Source organism: Budorcas taxicolor, chromosome X, assembly GCF_023091745.1.
Source record: "Budorcas taxicolor isolate Tak-1 chromosome X, Takin1.1, whole genome shotgun sequence".
NCBI lineage: Eukaryota > Metazoa > Chordata > Mammalia > Artiodactyla > Bovidae > Budorcas > Budorcas taxicolor.
The window spans coordinates 61,358,224-61,376,374 of record NC_068935.1 but is presented as its reverse complement, the minus strand read 5'-3'; the positions used below and the strand labels follow the sequence as shown (position 1 = coordinate 61,376,374).

Below are 18,151 nucleotides of genomic sequence, written 5' to 3'. Positions count from 1 at the left end.
CAGTGCTGTGCTGGATGAATCAGAAGCTGGAATCAGGATTGCCAAAAGAAATATCAGAAATCTCAGATATGCAGATGACACCACCCTAATGGCAGTAAACAAAGATGAACTAAAGAGCCTCTTGGTAAAGGTGTGAGAATGAAGATGCTGGCTTAAAACTCAACATTCAAAAAACAAAGATTTGGTATCCAGTCCCATCACCTCATGGCAAAGAGATGGGGAAAAAATGGAAACAGTGACAGAGTTTATTTTCTTGGGCTCCAAACTCACTGCAGATGGTAACTGCAGCCATGAAATTAAAAGATGCTTGTTCCTTGGAAGTAAAGCTGTGACAAACCTACACCATGTATTAAAAACCAGAGACGTCACTTTGCCAACGAAGGGGCAAATAATCAAAGCTCTGGTTTTTCCTGTAGTCATTTATGAATTTAAAAGTTGGACTATAAAGAAGGTTGTGTGCCGAAGAATTGATTTTTTTGAACTGTGATGTTGGAGAAGACTCTTGAAAGTACTTGGACAGTGCGGAGATCAAACCAATCATTCCTAAAGGAAATAGATTCTGATTATTCACTGGAAGAACTGATGCTGAAGCTGAAGCTCCAATACTTCAGCCATGTGATGTGAAGAACTGACTCACTGGAAAAGACCCAGATGCTGGGAAAGATTGAAGGCGAGAGGAGAAGGGGACGACAGAGGATGAGATGGTTGGATGGCATCACCAACTCAATTGTTTTGTGTTTGAGGAAACATTGGGGGATGGTGAAGGACAGGTAAGGCTTTTGTGCTTCATTCCACAGGGTCAGAAGGAGTCAGACACAACTTAGCGACTGAACAGCAAATTAAGAGAATATCCATAAATCCTTTATAATTACCTTTTTTTTTCTGTGTTTATTCAGGAATGACTGTTGAGTTCTGTTAAGCTTTTTAGGACCTATGAAGGTAATGCAGGCTTTCTTTAGATCTGTTAATATGGTATATTATATTGATAGATTTCCTACTATTGAACCAAGCTTGGCTTCCTGGGAAAATATCCTGTGAGGTTTTCCTAATGTGTTATTGGGATGTTTTTGCCAATATTTTTAGTTTTCGCTTTTGCATCAAGTCATAAGTGATAACTTTTTGGAATTTTTTTGTATTATTAGGTTTAGATTTCCATATCATGCTTTGTTGGAATAGTTCCTCTGTTTCTTTTATGGCAATAGATCTATTTATGCCTTTTTTCCTAATGAGGTCAATTTTTATTGACCTGTATTTTCTTAAGAACTTATTCATTTTGTCTCATTTTCAAATTTTTTTGCATAGAGATCTATCTACCAGAGAGTCTCTTATGGTATTTTAAATCTCTTCTATTTCAGTAGTTACCTCCCCCTAGTCATTGTTAATTTCCCCCAAAACAATCATTTTTATGTATTAGTTTGTTTGTTCCTACTCACATTCTCACAAATTTTTACTTTATCTTTCATTATTTCCTTTATGTTTTTTTTTTCAAATCTTCTGAATTTTATTTCCTTATGTTTTATTTTGGTTATTTTCTTGTACTTTATCTTAACCTTTAGGGTTTGGAATTTATTTAATGTATTTTTTGTCTTTCATTTTTATTGATGTAAGTGCTTAAGGCTGTGAATTTCCACTAGTCTCAGCTTTAAGTATATCCCATGCTAGGATAGTAGCAGTATTTTATTTTCATTATTTGTTAAAAAGTGATTTAATTTTGGTTTTCATTTTACCCACCCATTGTATTCCTGTCTATTTGGTATTGTATTCCTTCTATTTGGTATCTATGCTATAGCTTTTCTGAAATGGTCCTCATCCATAATATCAAAAAAAAAAAACAACACAAAAAAACACACACAAAAAAACCCTCAAACCTGAAGCCCTTCATTGTTTGCCTGTTTCTCCAGCCATTTCCTGGCTAACACTCATCTTTGAGGACTAAGCTCAAATTTAAGAATTCTTCTCTGATACCTGTCAACCTTCAATATCAACCTAGTTACGTACTCCTTCTGAGAAGTAAATAGAATCCCTTCAGCTGTAGACTTCAAAACTCTATTCTGACTTATGAGTTCTAGCAAACTCTAGAGCTTCTTCATAACCTTAGTTTGGTTTGTTGATTTTAGCTTTTCAGTGCAAGTGTAACACAGAGACAGAAAAGCACACTAATTATGTGTCCAGCTCAATCAGTTTGCATAAAGATACCTACACAACCTCAACACAGGTCACGAATGTGCCTATAAAGCTAAAATATATATCAGGAAATAGAAACTTACTAGCTCCCCAGAAGCCCCCTGTGTATTGCTAAGCCTTTGCTCCTTTCCAAAGGGAACCATTACACTGATTTCTAAAAATACAGATTAGTGATTCTGTCTCATAATGGCTGCTTTAAAGTTTTGTCAGATATTTCCAGCATATGTTTCATTTTGCTTTTTTGTGTCTGTTCCCTTATCTTCTTCCATGCACGATGAGATTTCTGTGGTTCTTTATATGTTGAGTAATTTCAGTTCCTAGTTTGATTATTTTGGATATTACATTGTAAGTTCTTAAGTCTTGTTTATATCCATGGCTTGTATGGTATTTTGAATTTTGGTGTCCTTCCCTAATCCACCTGTTATTATTTGCTTTGCAGAGTTCACAAGTAGCTAGGCCTGGAATTCTGTCTGGGTTTTAGAGTTGAATTCAGTGCAAGATAAGGATAGTATGTGTTTATTTCATCTTGTGTGTGAAGTCATCCAATGTTTTGAGGTTTAATAATATACTTACAAATACCCTATGAATCAAAGAATAAATCAGAAGGGAAATCAGAAAATATTTTGAGCTGAACGATCATTTTTGTAAAAAAGGAAAATTTGGGATGCAACTAAATGGCTACTTAGAGGGACATTTATAGGTTTTTGGTTCTTTCAAAAAGAGCAATCAAATTAATAAGCCTCCAGGAAGACCAATCAAGGAAAAAATACAGAGCATAAACTTACAAATATAGAGAATGAAAAAGGGAAAATCACTTGTAATCTTACATATTTTGAAAGGATAAGAATATATTATGAAGAATGTAAGTTAAATGGATTCATTCCTATAAAAGCACAACTTTCCAAATCTAACAAAATACAGAAAATCAGAGCATATGCAGAATACATCATGCAAAATGCCAGGCTGGATGAAGCTCAAGCTGGAATCAAGATTGCCAGGAGAAATATCAAGAACCTCAGCTATGCAGATGACACCACCCTTATGGCAGAAAGTGAAGAGGAACTAAAGAGCCTCTTGATGAAAGTGAAAGAGGAGAGTGAAGAAGCTGGCCTAACAGCTCAACATTCAAAAAACTAAGATCATGGCATCTGGTCCCATCACTTCATGGCAAATAGAAGAGGAAAAAGTGGAAGCAGTAACAGATTTTATTTTCTCGAGCTCCAGAAGCACTGCAGACGGTGACTGCAGCCATGAAATTAAAAGATGTTTGCTCCTTGGAAGGAAACCTATGACAAAATGAGACAGCATATTAAAAATCTAAGATCACTTTGCTGACAAAGGTCTATATAGTCAAAGTTATGGTTTTTCCAGTAGTCATGTATGGATATGAGAGTTGGACCATAAACAAAGCTGAGTGCTAAATAATTGATGCTTTTGAATTGTTGTGCTAAGATCACTAATGTGTTATAGTCTATCAAATGTTTAGAGAAAAAAACAATAACAATCTTATTCACACTGTTTCAGAAAATTGAGATATGGGAAGACTTTGTATGCAGTCAACATAACCCTTACCTCAAAATCTAGCAAGGGTAATTAAAGAAAAGAACATCTGGAACATACTCATTTACAACTAAGATGCCACCATACCCAGTATACAAAAGTTAACCTAAAATGTGTCAAAGACCCATATAGTGAAGCTAAAAGTATAAAACTCATAGATTTAAATCTTTGTGACTTTGGACATGGTAATGGTTACTTAAATATGTCACTAAATGTACAAGCAATACATTTTTTTTTAAAAGATAAACTTGGTAAAAAAATTTGGTACACTGAAGGACATTATGAAGAAAGTGAAAAAGTCCACACAGAATAGGAGAGAATACATTTAAATCATATATTTGATCATGGTATAGCATCCAGAATATGTAAAGAACTCTTACTCTAAACAATTAAGACAAGCAACTCAATTTAAAAACAGGCATTTAACATGGAACTGGAAGTCCTAGTCAGAGCACTAGGCAAGAAAAGGAAATAAACAGCATCCAAATTGCAAAGGAGGAAGTAAAATTATCTCTGTTGACAGATGACATATTATATGTAGAAAGCCTCAAAGATACCACTAAAAAACTATAAAAAGTAATAAATTCAACAAAGTTGCAAGATATTAAATCATACAAAAACATCTGTTTTGTTTGTATACACTAACAATGAACAATCCAAGAAGTAAATTAAAAAGACAGTCCATTTACAATAACATCAAAATGAATAAAATACTTAGGAATAAACCTAACCAAAAAGTGAAAGACTTATACAATGCAGACTACAAAGTGCTGCTGAAGAAAAGTAAAGAAGACACAAATAAATAGACATCCCATGTACATGGATTGAGTAAGTTGACACATTGTTGACCAGAGATGTATCAGTACAACTTTTGTTACCCAAACATTATTGACTGGAGTGTTTTAATATTCATTTGCACAACAAATCACCAGCCACAGGCATTAGTTTCTGCAAAAATCCCCAGGTCAATAATGTGTTAATATTGTTAAGATGTAAATATTACTCAAGTGATTCACAGAATTAGTGCAATCACTATCAAAATCCCAACAGCGCTGGTTTTTGTTTGTTTACAGAAATAGAAAAACCGATCCTAAAATTCATATGGAATCTCCAGGGACCCTGAGTGGCCAAAACAATTTTTAAAAAGAATGAAATTTGAAATCTCACACTTCGTCATTTCAAAACTTATTAAAAAGCCTCAGGAATCAGAACAGTGTTGTACCAGCATAAAAACGGACATAAAGATCAAAGGAGCAGAATAATAAGTCCCAAATTAAACTGTCATATATGTGGTCAAATCTTTGACCAAGGTTCCAAGAATACTTGATGTGATGGACTTCCCTGGTGGTACCATGGATAAGAATCCACCTGCCAGTGCAGGTGACATGGGTTCGATCCTTGGTCTGGGAAGATTCCACATGGTTTGGAGCAGCTGAGCCCCTATGCCCCAACTATTGAAGCCCTTGTACCTAGAGACTGTGCTTTACAATAAGAGAAGCCACCCCATCGAGAAGCCTGCACACCGCAAAAACAAAGAGTAGCCTTTGCTCAACACAGCTAGAGAAAAGCCTATGTGCAGCAACCAAAAACAAATAAATAAATTTACAAAGAGAACGTTAATTAAAAAAAGAACATGATGGGAAAAGGACATTCTCTTCAATAAATGACGCTAGGGAAACTAGAGAGTTGCATACAAAAGAATCAAGGTGGGTCCCTACCTTATACAATATGCAAAAATTAACTCAAATGGAATAAAAACAGAAATGTAAGACCGAAAACTATAAAAGTCCCAGAAGAAAATGAGGAAAGCTCATGAAATCTAATTTGGCAATGACTTCTACTAGGGGACTTCCCTGGTGGCTCAGATGGTAAAGTATCTGCCTACAATGTGGGAGACCAGGGTTCAATCCCTGGGTCAAGAAGATCTCCTGGAGAAGGAAATGGCAACCCACTCCAGTATTCTTGCCTGGAAAATCCCATGGATGGAGGAGCCTGGTAGGCTATAGTCCATGGGGTTGCAAAGAGTTGGACATGACTGAGGGACTTCACTTTCACTTTCACTCTTAGATATTACACCAAAAGCACAGGTTACAAAAGGAAAAACAGACGAACATACTACATTAACCTTAAAAGCTTTGATCATCAAAGGAAATAATTGAAAAGGCAACCTACAGAATGGGAGAAAATATTTTCAAATCCTGTATCTGATAAGAGGTTAATATCCAGAATATATAGAGAATTCCTACACCTGAATGACAAAATAATTTAAACATGGACAAAGGACTTAAGTAGACATTTCTCCAAAGAAGATAAACAAATGACCAACAAACCTGAGAAGATGCTCAACATCACTAATCATTAAAAAATGCAAATCAAACCCACTGTGAGACATTACTTCACATGCATTAGGATGGCCATTATCAAAACCACAGTAAAGAACAGATGTGTGGTGAGGATGTGAAGAAGCTGAAACCCTTGTGCTCTGTTGGTGGGAATGTAAAATGGTGTAGTCAGTATGGAAAAGAATACAGAAGGTCCTCAAAAAAACAAAACAAAACAAGAACTGCCATATGACCAGCAATGTCTCTTGTGTATATCCAACAGCATTGAAAACAGAATCTCAGAGAGATATTTGCACACCCATGTTCATAACAACATTATTCAAAATAGCCAAGATTATGGCTCAGATCATGAGTTCCTTATTGCAAAATTCAGACTTAAATTGAAAAAAGTAGGAAAAACCACTAAGCCATTCAGGTATAACCTAAATCAAATCCTTTATGATTATGCAGTGGAACTGAAAAATAGATTCAAAGGATTAGATGTAGTAGAGTGCCTGAAGAACTATGGACAGAGGTTTGTAACACTGTAGAGGAGGCAGTGATCAAAACCATCCCAAAGAAAAAGAAACGCAACAAGGCAAAATGGTTGTCTGAGGAGGCCTTACAAATAGCTGAGAAGAGAAGAGAGGCAAAAGGCAAAGGAGAAAAGGAAATATATACCATCTAAATGCAGAGTTCCAAAGAACAGCAAGGAGAGATAAGAATGCCCTCCTCAGTGATCACTGCAAAGAAATAGAGGAAAACAATAAAACGGGAAAGACTAGAGATCTCTTCAAGAAAATTAGAGATCCCATGGGAACATTTCATGCAAAGATGGGCACAATAAGGGACAGAAATGCCAAGGACCTAATAGAAGCAGAAGAGATTAAGAAGAGGTGGCAAGAATACACAGAAGAAATGTACAAAAAAGATCTTAATGACCCAGATAACCACGATGGTGTGATCACTCACCTAGAGCCAGACATGCTGGAATGTGAAGACAGTGGGCCTTAGGAAGGTGATGGAATTCCAGTTGAGCTATTTCAAATTCTAAAAGATGATGCTGTTAAAGTGCTGCACTCAATATGCCAGCAAATTTGGAACACTCAGTAATGGCCAGAGGACTGGAAAAGGTTACTTTTCATTCCAATCCCAAAGAAGGGCAATGCCAAAGAATGTTCAAACTACCACACAATTGCACTCATTTCAGATGCTAGCAAGGTCATGCTCAAAATCCTTCAAACTAGGCTTGAACAGCATGTGAACCAAGAACTTCCAGATGTTCAAGGTGGATTTAGAAAAGGCAGAGGAACCAGAGATCAAGTTTCCAACATCTGTTGGATCATAGAAAAAGCAAGGGAATTCCAGAAAACCATCTGCTCTGGTTCATTGACTACGTGAAAGCCTTTGACTGTCTGGATCCCAACAAACTGTGGAAAATTCTTAGAGAGATGGGAATACCAGACCACCTTGCTCGTTTCCTGAGAAACCTGTATGCAGGTCAAGAAGCAACAGTTAGAACCAGACATGGAACAAACTGGTTCCAAATTGGGAAAGGAGTACATCATGGCTGTATATTGTCACCCTGCTTATTTAACTTATATGCAGAGTACATTATGTGAAATGCCAAGCTGGATGAAGCACAAGCTGGAATCAAGATTTCCAGGAGAAATATCAGTAACCTCAGATATGCAGATAACAACACTCTAATGGCAGAAAGTGAAGAGGAACTAAAGAGCCTTGAGATGAAGGTAAAAGAAAGTGAAAGTGAATTCGCTCAGTCGTGTCTGACTCTTTGCAACCCCATGGACTGTAGCCTATCAGGCTCCTCTCTCCATGGGATTTTCCAGGCAAGAGTGCTGGAGTGGATTGCCGTTTCCTTTTCCAGGGGATCTTCTCGACCCAGGGATCGAACCCAGGTCTCCCGCGTTGCAGGCAGGTGCTTTACCGTCTGAGCCACCAGGGAAGGTAAAAGAGGAGAGTGAAAAATCTAGCTTAAACTCAACATTTCAGAAAACTAAAATCATGGCATCCAGTGCCATACTTCATGGCAAATTGTTGGAGAAAAAATGGAAACACTGAGACAGACTTTATTTTCTTGGGCTCCAAAATCACTGCAGATGGTGACTGCAGCCATTAAATTAAAAGATGCTTGTTCCTTGGAAGAAAAGCAATGACAAACCTAGACAGCATATTAAAAAGCAGAGACACCAATATGCTGATAGAGGTCCATATAGTCAAAGGTATGTTTTTTTCCAGTAGTCATGTATGGATGTGAGAGTTGAACCATAAAGAAGTCTGAGCGCAGACAAATTGCTGCTTTTGAACTGTGTTGTTGGAGAAGACTCTTGAGAGTCCCTTGAATAGCAAGGAGATCAAACCAATGAATCCTAAAGGAAATCAATCCTGAATATTCATTGGAAGGACTGAAGTTTAAGCTCTAATACTTTGGCCACCTGATGCGAAGAGCCAACTCATTTGAAAAGGCCCTGATGCTGGGAAGGATTGAGGGCAGGAGGAGATGACAGTGACAGAGGATGAGATGGTTGGATGGCATCATCGACTTGATGGACATGAGCTTGAGGAAACTCTGGGAGACAGTGAAGGACAGGCAAGCCTGGCATGCTGCAGTCCAGGGGGTTGCAAAGAATCGGGCATGACTGAGTGACTGAACAACAAAAAAGACATGGAAACAACCTATATATACTTCATTTTGTGGAGAGAGATTTTGAATAACTTTTTTTTAAACTTCCATGTACAGATGTTCGTTGATAGCATATAGAAACTGATCTGTGTCTGTGTTTATCTTGTACTTTATGACCCTGCTAAACTCATATAGTCATGTTTTATGCAATAAAAGGAACACATACAGGATTTGTATGTTGAATAATTCAAAAACTCATGAATAAAATCAAAGATATAAATCAATAGATTTACTATGTTCACGGGTTAGAAGAGTCAGAGCAGCAAACATATCAATTCTCTCCAAAGCTATAGATTTAATAGCAATCAAATTCCCAGGAGAAAAAAATATAATTGTGGTTTAATACTGCATAGTGTTTTGGGTATTTCTTTTATATGCATAGGTCTTATGAGCCAATAAAACTTTCAAAGTAAAAAAAATTTTTTTGAGATCAGACCTGCTATTCTAAAATTTTATGAAAGGGCAAAAGAACCTTAATAGCCAAAAAGATCTGGTGAAACATTATAAATTTGGAGGAATCACATTCCCAGATACTGAGCTGCTATTAAGCTATAATAATCAAGACAGGTGGCATTGGTGAAAGGATCAGAGATCCAAAGAGCAGAAGAGAGATTATTGAAAAATACCCTCTTTTACAAAGATGCTAATTGACCCCATTCATGAGGGCTCCAACCTCATGGCCTAATCACCTCCCAAATGCACAGATATTGGAGGCCACATGAAGACAGAGACAGAGACAGAGACAGGAGTTAGGCTGCTAGAAGCCAAGAATCTCTTCAAGCCACAAGAATGTGCCTGTGGCCAGGAAGGGTTTCCCATCTAGAGCTTTCAGATGTGCAGCCGTAATAGGTTTTGGGGGGCGAGGTGATGGGGGAATATTAAGGGTTTTCTACATATAAGATTAATGCTTCTGCAAACAGAGAGAGTTTGACTTCATTTTTTCCAGTTTGGATACCTTTATTTGTTCTACTTGCAGAATTGCTCTAGCTCAGAGATCTAATGTTATTTTGAAGAGAAGTGGTAAGGGGGCCAGATATATTCTGCTGGGTGGGAAAGAGAGAGAAGGGAGCTAGATTTTATGTTGAGGTACCACCCTGGGCCAATGAAGTCACATAGTGCCAGGGACCCTCAATTTTGGATGCTCCATTGAACCCACTGTTAGGTGGAGATTAGGTGTATTCAGGGTGAGAAGTATTTAGAGGTAGATTGGTTGGCCTTGGAGTAACAAGCCTACTCTAGCATGAAAATGGAAATATTTGTATATTATGTACCTATTTCCTTCCAGGGGAGAAAATGGGAAATCAGGTGAACACTGAATTAGAACAAGTGATTATTTATATAAGTAATCCCTTCCACGTAACAAAGCTGATGGAGCCATTGAAGAGTCTCTAGTTCCTCTTCCCCCAGGCTTTGTGATCAGTGTGTTCCACCTCATTGGCAACTTTCTGAAAACAATGTTAATAAGCTGTTTCCCTTGTCTGGGGAATGAGTATAAGGACTTTATTTTCTATGAGAATACTGGCTCTGCAAATGTACTTCCAAATTGCTCCCCACATGAGCTCAGTTTGAACCATATCCCCTTTGGAGTTACTAAATGAGTCATAGGAATGTTTAATGTTTGAAGCATACCGTCTCCAAAAATTTCTATTAAAACTACAGAAAACTTCTGATTATGACAACTCAGCATTAAAAACTTACCAACTTCTTGGTATATATCCAAAGGAAGTGAAATCAGGGTCTCAGAATAATATCTGGGGTCCCATGTTCATCGCAGAATTACTCACAGTAGTCAAGGAATGAAAACAACCTAAATGTATGTCAGTGGATAAATGGATAAAGAAAATGTGGTATATGTCTGCATATGTGTATATACATACCATTTTCAACAACATGGATGAGCCTCGACTACATTATGCTGAGTGAAATAAGTCTGAGAAAGACAAATACTGCAATGCATGTACTCACTTGCCAGGCTGGATGAAATACAAGATGAAATCAAGACTGCTGTGAGAAATATCAACAAGATGCCTGTGTGCTTAGTCGTGTTTGACTCTTTGCAACCCTTTGGACTGTAGCCAGTCAGGCTCCTCTGTCCATTGACTTTTCCAGGCAAGAATACTGGAGTGGGTTGCCATTTCCTTCTCCAGGGGATCTTCCTGACCCAGGGATCGAACCTGTTTCTCCTATATTGCAGACAGATTCTTAACCTGCTGAGCCACTGGGGAAGCCCATCAACAAGATGATACAAATCTAATGGCAGAAAATGAAGAGGAACTAAAGAGCCTCTTGGCAAGGGAGAAAGAGGATAGTGGAAAAGCTGGCTTAAAACTCAACTTTCCAGAAACGAAGATCATGGCATCCAGTCCCATCACTTCATGACAAATAGGATAAAAGTAGAAGCAGTGACAGATTTTGTTTTTTGGGCTCCAAAATTACTGCAGATGGTGACTGCACCCATGAAATTAAAAGACCTCTTGCTTCTTGGAAGGAAAGCTATGACAAACCTAGACAGCATATTAAAAAGCAGACATCACTTTGCTGACAAAGATCCATATAGTCAAAGCTATAGTTTTTCCATTAGTCATGTACAGATGTGAGAGTTGGGCCATAAAGAAGGCTGAGCACCAGAGAATAGATGCTTTCAAATTGTGGTACTGGAAAAGCCTCTTGAGAGTCCCTTGGACAGCAAGGAGATGAAACCAGTCAATCCTAAAGACAGTGAACTCTGAATATTCCCTGGAAGGACTGATGCTGAAGCTGAAGCTCCAATACTTTGGCCACCTGATGTGAAGAGCCAACTCATTGGAAAAGACCCTGATGCTGGGAAAGATTGAAGGTGGGAGGAGAAGGGGACGACAGAGGATGAGATGGTTGGATGGCATCACCAACTCAATGGACATGAGTTTGAGCAAACTTGGGGAGATAGTGAAGGACAGGGAAGCCTGTTGTGCTACAGTCCATGGGGTCACAAAGAGCTGGACACAACTGAGCAAAGAACAACAAAAACAGTGCTCTTACATGTGGAATCTAAACCCATCAAACTACTAGACACAGAGAGGAGAATGGTGATGGCAGGGGTGGTAGAGGGGAAAATGAGGAAGTGTTGGTATAAGGGTACGAGTTCGGGAGATCTAATGTCAACATGGTGAGTATCTGCTTGAAATTTGTTAAGGGAGATCTTAAATGTTAAATCAGCACAAAAATGGTAATTATGTGAGCTGATAAATATGTTAATGCACTTGAGTGTGTTGATCGTTTCACAATGTGTGTATATATATATCATAATGTCAATTTGTATACCTTAAGAAGTATAGGTATATAAGACAAATAAGAATTATATATATATATATATAATTTGTCTGGTGGCTCAGACTGTAAAGTGCTGCCTGCAATGCGGGGGACCCAGGTTCGATCCCTGGGTTGGGAAGATCCCCTGGAGAAGGAAATGGCAACCCACCCCAGTACTCTTGCCTAGAAAATTCCATGGATGGAGGAGCCTGGTGGGCTATAGTCCATGGAGTTGCAAAGAGTCAGACACGACTGAGTGAATTCACGTTCTTTCTTTCTTTCTTATATAGTTTGTCAATTATTTGTCAACTATACCTCAATAAGGTCAGTTCTGTTCAGTCGCTCAGTCGTGTCTGACTCTTTGCAACTGCATGGACTGTAGCTTGCCAGGCCTCCCTGTCCATCACCAACTCCCAGAGTTTACTTAAACTCATGTCCATCGAGTTGGTGATGCCATCCAACCATCTCAGCCTCTGTCATCCCCTTCTCCTCCTGTCTTCAATCTTTCCCAGCATCAGGGTCTTTTCCAGTGAATCAACTCTTTGCATCAGTTCAGTTCAGTCCCTCAGTTGCGTCTATTTGCGACCCCATGGGCTGCAGCATGCCAGGCCCATCACCAATTCCTAGAATTTACTCAAACTCATGTCTATTGAGTTGGTGATGCCATCCAACCATCTCATCCTCTGTCGTCCCCTTCTCCTGCCTTCAAGATACCTCAATAAAGCTGGAAACAAAAACTGACATGACCTGACCTGGTTGTCTTCCAGATATGAGAGAATTGAAATCCCAATTCATATTGTACCTCACGTAACCATTGGGAAAGTATGTCTTGAGTCAGCAGTTGAGCTGCCCAAGATCTTGTGCCAAGAAGAACAAGATGCGTATAGGAGGATCCACAGGTAGAGACCCTCACTGCTCATCTTTCTACTTCTCAGGACCTGGTCCCCATTCCCTCCCCTCCTGTCATCTTTGGCAGCTCAACCTGCGAGCCCCCTTTGCTTTTTTGCTCTCTTATGAAAAAGCTTTACAGTAGTTTGCAGTCATCAGGTTTCTCACTCTGTATGATAACAGTCTCTTTACCACTTGTTTCTCTCCTGGTGCACTTTGCATCCTTCTGGGGCAAAGATAATTTTTTAGTTGCTAAAAAAAATTAACATCTAAGTTAACCCCTATGTGATGCCTTCAGTGAGAGACAGTAATTTCCAGATTATTTCTTTGAATTACTTCAATGTTCGAAATGAAAGTACATACCCCCAATCATGAAAAATTTAACAAGAATGGAAAGTTAAATGATTCATATTTATCTGTTCTGGCAGCAGACTGGTGCCAGCCAAATTAGATGAACTGATGCTCTGCTACTAATCTATTTTATCCTATCCCTTTAGCCTTACACATCTGGACTCAGTAACCAAGATCCATAATGGCTCAGGTAAGATTTTTTCCCCTAAAGTATAAGCAGTAAAATACTCACATGACCAAAGCAGATTTAGCTGAAGTAACTGAATTGGTGAGTACAAATTACCTTGGAGTTTTCTTTCTCAAGAGCTTTGCCACTTGCTAAGCCTGCCCCCACAACTTTTCTATTGAACCCTGCAGACAACTGAATACATGCCACCCAAAGGAAGACTGGAATGTTTGCAGCAGCATTATTTGCAGTAGCCAAAAAGGGGAAACACCCAGCTGTCTGTCAGTGGGCAAATGGATCAACAAAGCGTGATCCATCCATACAACAAAGTATTGCTCAGAAATGAAAAGAACAAACTACCGATACATGATGGAGAAGGAAATGGCAACCCACTCCAGTATTCTTGCCTGGAGAATCGCATGGACAGAGGAGCCTGGCAGACTACAGTCCATGGGGTCGCAAGAGTTGGATGTGACTTAGCGACTAAATGATCAAATCATCACATGAACAGCCTTGATGAATCTCAAAACCATTATGCCAAGTGAAGTGTCATGTAAACTGTTACATACTTTATAGTTGCATTTATATGAAATTCAAGAATAGGCAAGAGTAATGGGGCTTCCCTGGTGGCTCAGAAGGTAAAGAATCCACCTGCAACATGGGAGATTGGGGTTTGATCTCCAGGTTGGGAAGATCCCCTGGAGAAGGGAACGGCTACCCACTCGTTATTCTGGCCTGGAGAAACCCTATGGACAGAGGAGCCTGGTGGGCTACAGTCCAAGAGGTTGCAAAGAGTCAGACATGACTGAGTGACTAAGCACAGCACAATCTATGGTGACAGCATAGATTATGGATTAGTGTGAAGAAGTCTTGAAAATTGGGGAAAGATACCCTTTTGGAGGTCTTAGCCCTTTCGCTATGAGAGTGAAAAGCTGGTTATCTTTCTGCTCTCTGCATAGGCAGGCTTCCCTCTGGATTATGGGTCCAGGGATGTTCAGGGTAGCCTCCGAATAGGTATCTTCCTTGCTCAGTTATCCTGCTTTCCCCTGGCTGCCCATCCAAAGCTGTCTGCCAGTTCTACTACTATACGTTTTCTATGTTCTCCTCCTTCCCCTTCTTCCTGTACTCCCTGGTGTGGGGCTGCTGATGGTGGAATGTTGTCCTTGTGTTTTGTTTCTGTTGAAGTATTTACGAAGAATCTGTGCAGTCAGATGTCAGCGGTCAGCGGACCTCTACTACAGTGGTTGGAGGACAGACTGGAGCAAAACCAACAGCATGTGCAGGAGCTGCAACAAGAAAAGGAGGAGCTTCTGCAAGAACTTTCCTCTCTAGAATAAAGCAGGAGACAGAACAAGGTAAAATGCTTTTCTTCCAATTTGTGTTAAACACGGTCTGCAATTTCACATACAGGATGCATAGGAAAATGAGGGAGCAGCTCTTTTTATACCCTAATGGGTATGTCTTATGCCTGCAATAAACAAACACAAGACATCTTCCAGAAAGTTTCATTTAGGGCTTAATGAACCCTCCTACCTGGAATTGGCCTACCCAGAGCAAATGCAGGGTGATTTAAGAAGAATATGAAAGCTTTTTAAAGACTGTGGAAGGTACATTGGCAAGGACATTCTATAATAAAATGTCTGGGGAGTATATCTCAAATGTTCATTTCCCCCTGGAATGAGCTAAAGGAAGAAGAGTATTTCATGTTTGATTTTGTAGTTAGTATGCTTATCAGTTCAGTTCAGTTCAGTTGCTCAGTCATTTCTGACTCTTTGCAACCCCAAGGATGCTTATATTGGACAAGTAAATAAGTACATGAGGGTCAGTGGAAAGAAGTGACTCTACCTTTACTTTTTGCCCCCACTGACAGGCATATATCTTGTGTCTTCCTTCCTGATCTCTAAAATAGGTATTCTGAGATACCTAGGAAAGGTTGAATCTATGTGGGTGCTCTTTATGAGCAAAAACATGAGTTCTGGCATATTTGACTTTGAAGCAAATTCCTATTGAGCAGATCCTAGACCCTAAGAACTTCTAATATAATATAAATGTGTTTTTCCAAAAACATTTAGGACTTGGGGTGTAACAGAAACCACACTTTAAAAAGTTCTGTTGTATCCTTCTTACTATGTGTAACCACAAATGAGAAGTGTGTCTTCAGAAAAGAGCCAAGCCTACCTCATACTAGAAATTACAGTGGGAATTGAAGGCGTTAGAAAGATGACAAAGAAAGTCCTAATCCCAACAGCAGTGACAAAGCGTTGGTTTTTGTTTTTTCTTCCTGTTTCTCCATAAATATTGCTTTTCACATTTCAAAGTATAGTCCAGAACTACCTGTACCATAATCATTTGGATGTCAGACTTCATCTCTTAGGAGCAGAACCCAGAAAAGGTCATGAACTTTCCTAGGGCATATGTAGTCTAAATGTTGTGTTTTCCCTCATTTCCCACAGCCAGAGTGCTTCTCTATTCTTTTCTTTCCCTGTAGGAAGGATGAAAATATCCAGGAATAAAATTAATTAGGCTAAACCCATTTTGAAGAAGAAAAATCGGGGGGACTCATGTTACCTGACTTCAAGATTTACTATAAAGCTGTAGTGATCAAGACAGCGCGACCGATTTTGACAAAGGTACAGAAGCAACTCAACGGAGGAAGGATAGTCTTTTCAACAAATCATGTTGATGCAGTTGGCAAAGAAAAGGAACTTTGACCTAAACTGTATACAATATACAAATTTGAAAATGTATCATGATGTTAGGTGTAAGATGTAAAACTATAAAACCTTTAGGGAAAAAAAAATCATAGAAAAATTTTTAGGATCTTGGGCTAGGCAACAAGCTCTTGGCCTTCACCCCAAAAGCACAGTCCTAAAAGGAAAAAGTTGATACACTGGACTTTATCAAAAGGAAAAACTTCTGCTCTGCAAACAATTTAAGAGGAAGATGTTATTGACAGAAATCACTTGCAAACCATTTATGGCGATGAATCCAGAATATATTGTATAAAGTCAAGAGGAAAATATAATACAATTAGAAAATGAGCAGAAGACATAAATAGACATAGCACTGAAGAGGGAATGTTGATGGCAAGCAAGCATAGGAGAAAATACTGAATCTTATTAGTAATCAGGGGATGCAAATTAAAACCACAATGAATTATGACTATGTACTTATCAGAATGGCTAAAGAAAATAATAATGAAAATGGGGACTTCCTGGCAGTTCAGTGGTTGAGACTCTGCCTTTCAGTGCTGGAGGCATGGGTTTGATCCCTAGTTGGGGAACTAAGATCCCATATGCCTCAGGGTGTGGCCAGAATTTTTAAAAAATAGTGACAATAGCAGATGCTGTTGAGCATACAAATTGGAGATCTCATACCTTGCTGAATGGAATGTAAAATGGTAAGCCACTCTGAAAAAAAGTTTGGAAACTTCTAATAAACTTAAACATGAAAGTGTTAGCTGCTCAGTCATGTCTGACTCTTTGGACCCCATGGACTGTAGCCTGCCAGGCTCCTCTGTCCATAGGGATTCTCCAGGCAAGAATACTGCAGTGGGTTGCCATTTTCTTCTCCAGAGAATTTTCCTGACCCAGGGATCGAAAGTTAAACATACATGTATTTTATTACCCAGCAACTGTTTATCTGGACATCTATCCCAAAGAAATGAAAGCCTATTTTGGCACAAAAACTTCTATACAGATGTTATTAGCACTTTCATTTGTAATAGCCCCAAATGAAACAACCCAGATGTCCTGCAGTTGAGTGTGCAGTTAAACCAACCATGCACACCATGGGATACTACTCTGCAATGTAAAGAAACAGAATATTGATATACACAACTTGGATGGACCTCAAGTGTATTACGATGAATGAAAAAAGTCTCAACAGGTCACCTACTGTATGACTGCATTTGTGTAACATTCTAAATTCTTGAAATGAAAAAATTATAGAAATTAGGAATAGATTAATGGTTTCCAGGGACAGGGACTGGAGGGGGTATGAGATATGGGTGATTATAAAGGGTAACAACACAAGCGGTTCCTTTGTGCTGATGGAACAGTTCTATTTCTTGATTGTGGTGCTGATTACATGAATGTGTATCTGTGCTAAAACTATATAGAGCTACACAAAAAAACCCACAAATGAGTGCATGTAAAATCTGGTGCAACCAAATAAGGTCTATAGTCTAGTCAGCAGTATTGTACCATTGTCAATATGTTGGTTTTGAAGTTGGATTATAATGATGTGTAAGATCTTACCCGGGGGAAACTGGGACTCCCTGTACTATTTTTGCACCTTCCTGTTAATCTGTAATTATTGCAAAATAAAGAGTTGTAACTTTTAAATAAGGAACTAGGAGGTATGGTACGTACTTTGTGAAACAAGAGTGATAAAAATAAAATCTGAGGGGAATAGGATGATTTGAGTATTTTTACAGGCTAGCCTTCAGCATGTGTCCCTTCTAAGCTATTTATACTGATGCAGTTATGACCATTTGAAATTCTTTTTCTAACCTGATAATCTGAGTTGTAATTTGTAAAACAGGAATGTGGGGAGAGGAGGTGGGTACTCGGAAATGTCAAAGTACATGCCATGTCTGAGGAAGCAGGGCTGGGATGAGGGCCTTGTTTGGGGCCAAATGATGTAGCAAATAAGTAAATATATTGACGGAAATGGAAGCCAGGTTTG

At 38.8% G+C, this 18,151-nt stretch overlaps 1 protein-coding gene across 1 annotated transcript in view; it reads left to right on the top strand.

Moving 5' to 3' along the window:
* Positions 1-17,863, top strand: part of BRCC3 (BRCA1/BRCA2-containing complex subunit 3) — a 77,975-nt gene extending 60,112 nt beyond the window's left edge. Inside the window, exons 9-12 of the mRNA XM_052663080.1 lie at positions 12,825-12,956; positions 13,443-13,486; positions 14,648-14,817; positions 15,951-17,863. Of these exons, the coding sequence (XP_052519040.1) occupies positions 12,825-12,956; positions 13,443-13,486; positions 14,648-14,799 (328 nt within the window). The 3' untranslated portion in view covers positions 14,800-14,817; positions 15,951-17,863. The remainder of the gene's footprint in view (positions 1-12,824; positions 12,957-13,442; positions 13,487-14,647; positions 14,818-15,950) is intronic.
* The last annotated feature ends 288 nt before the right edge of the window (positions 17,864-18,151 follow it).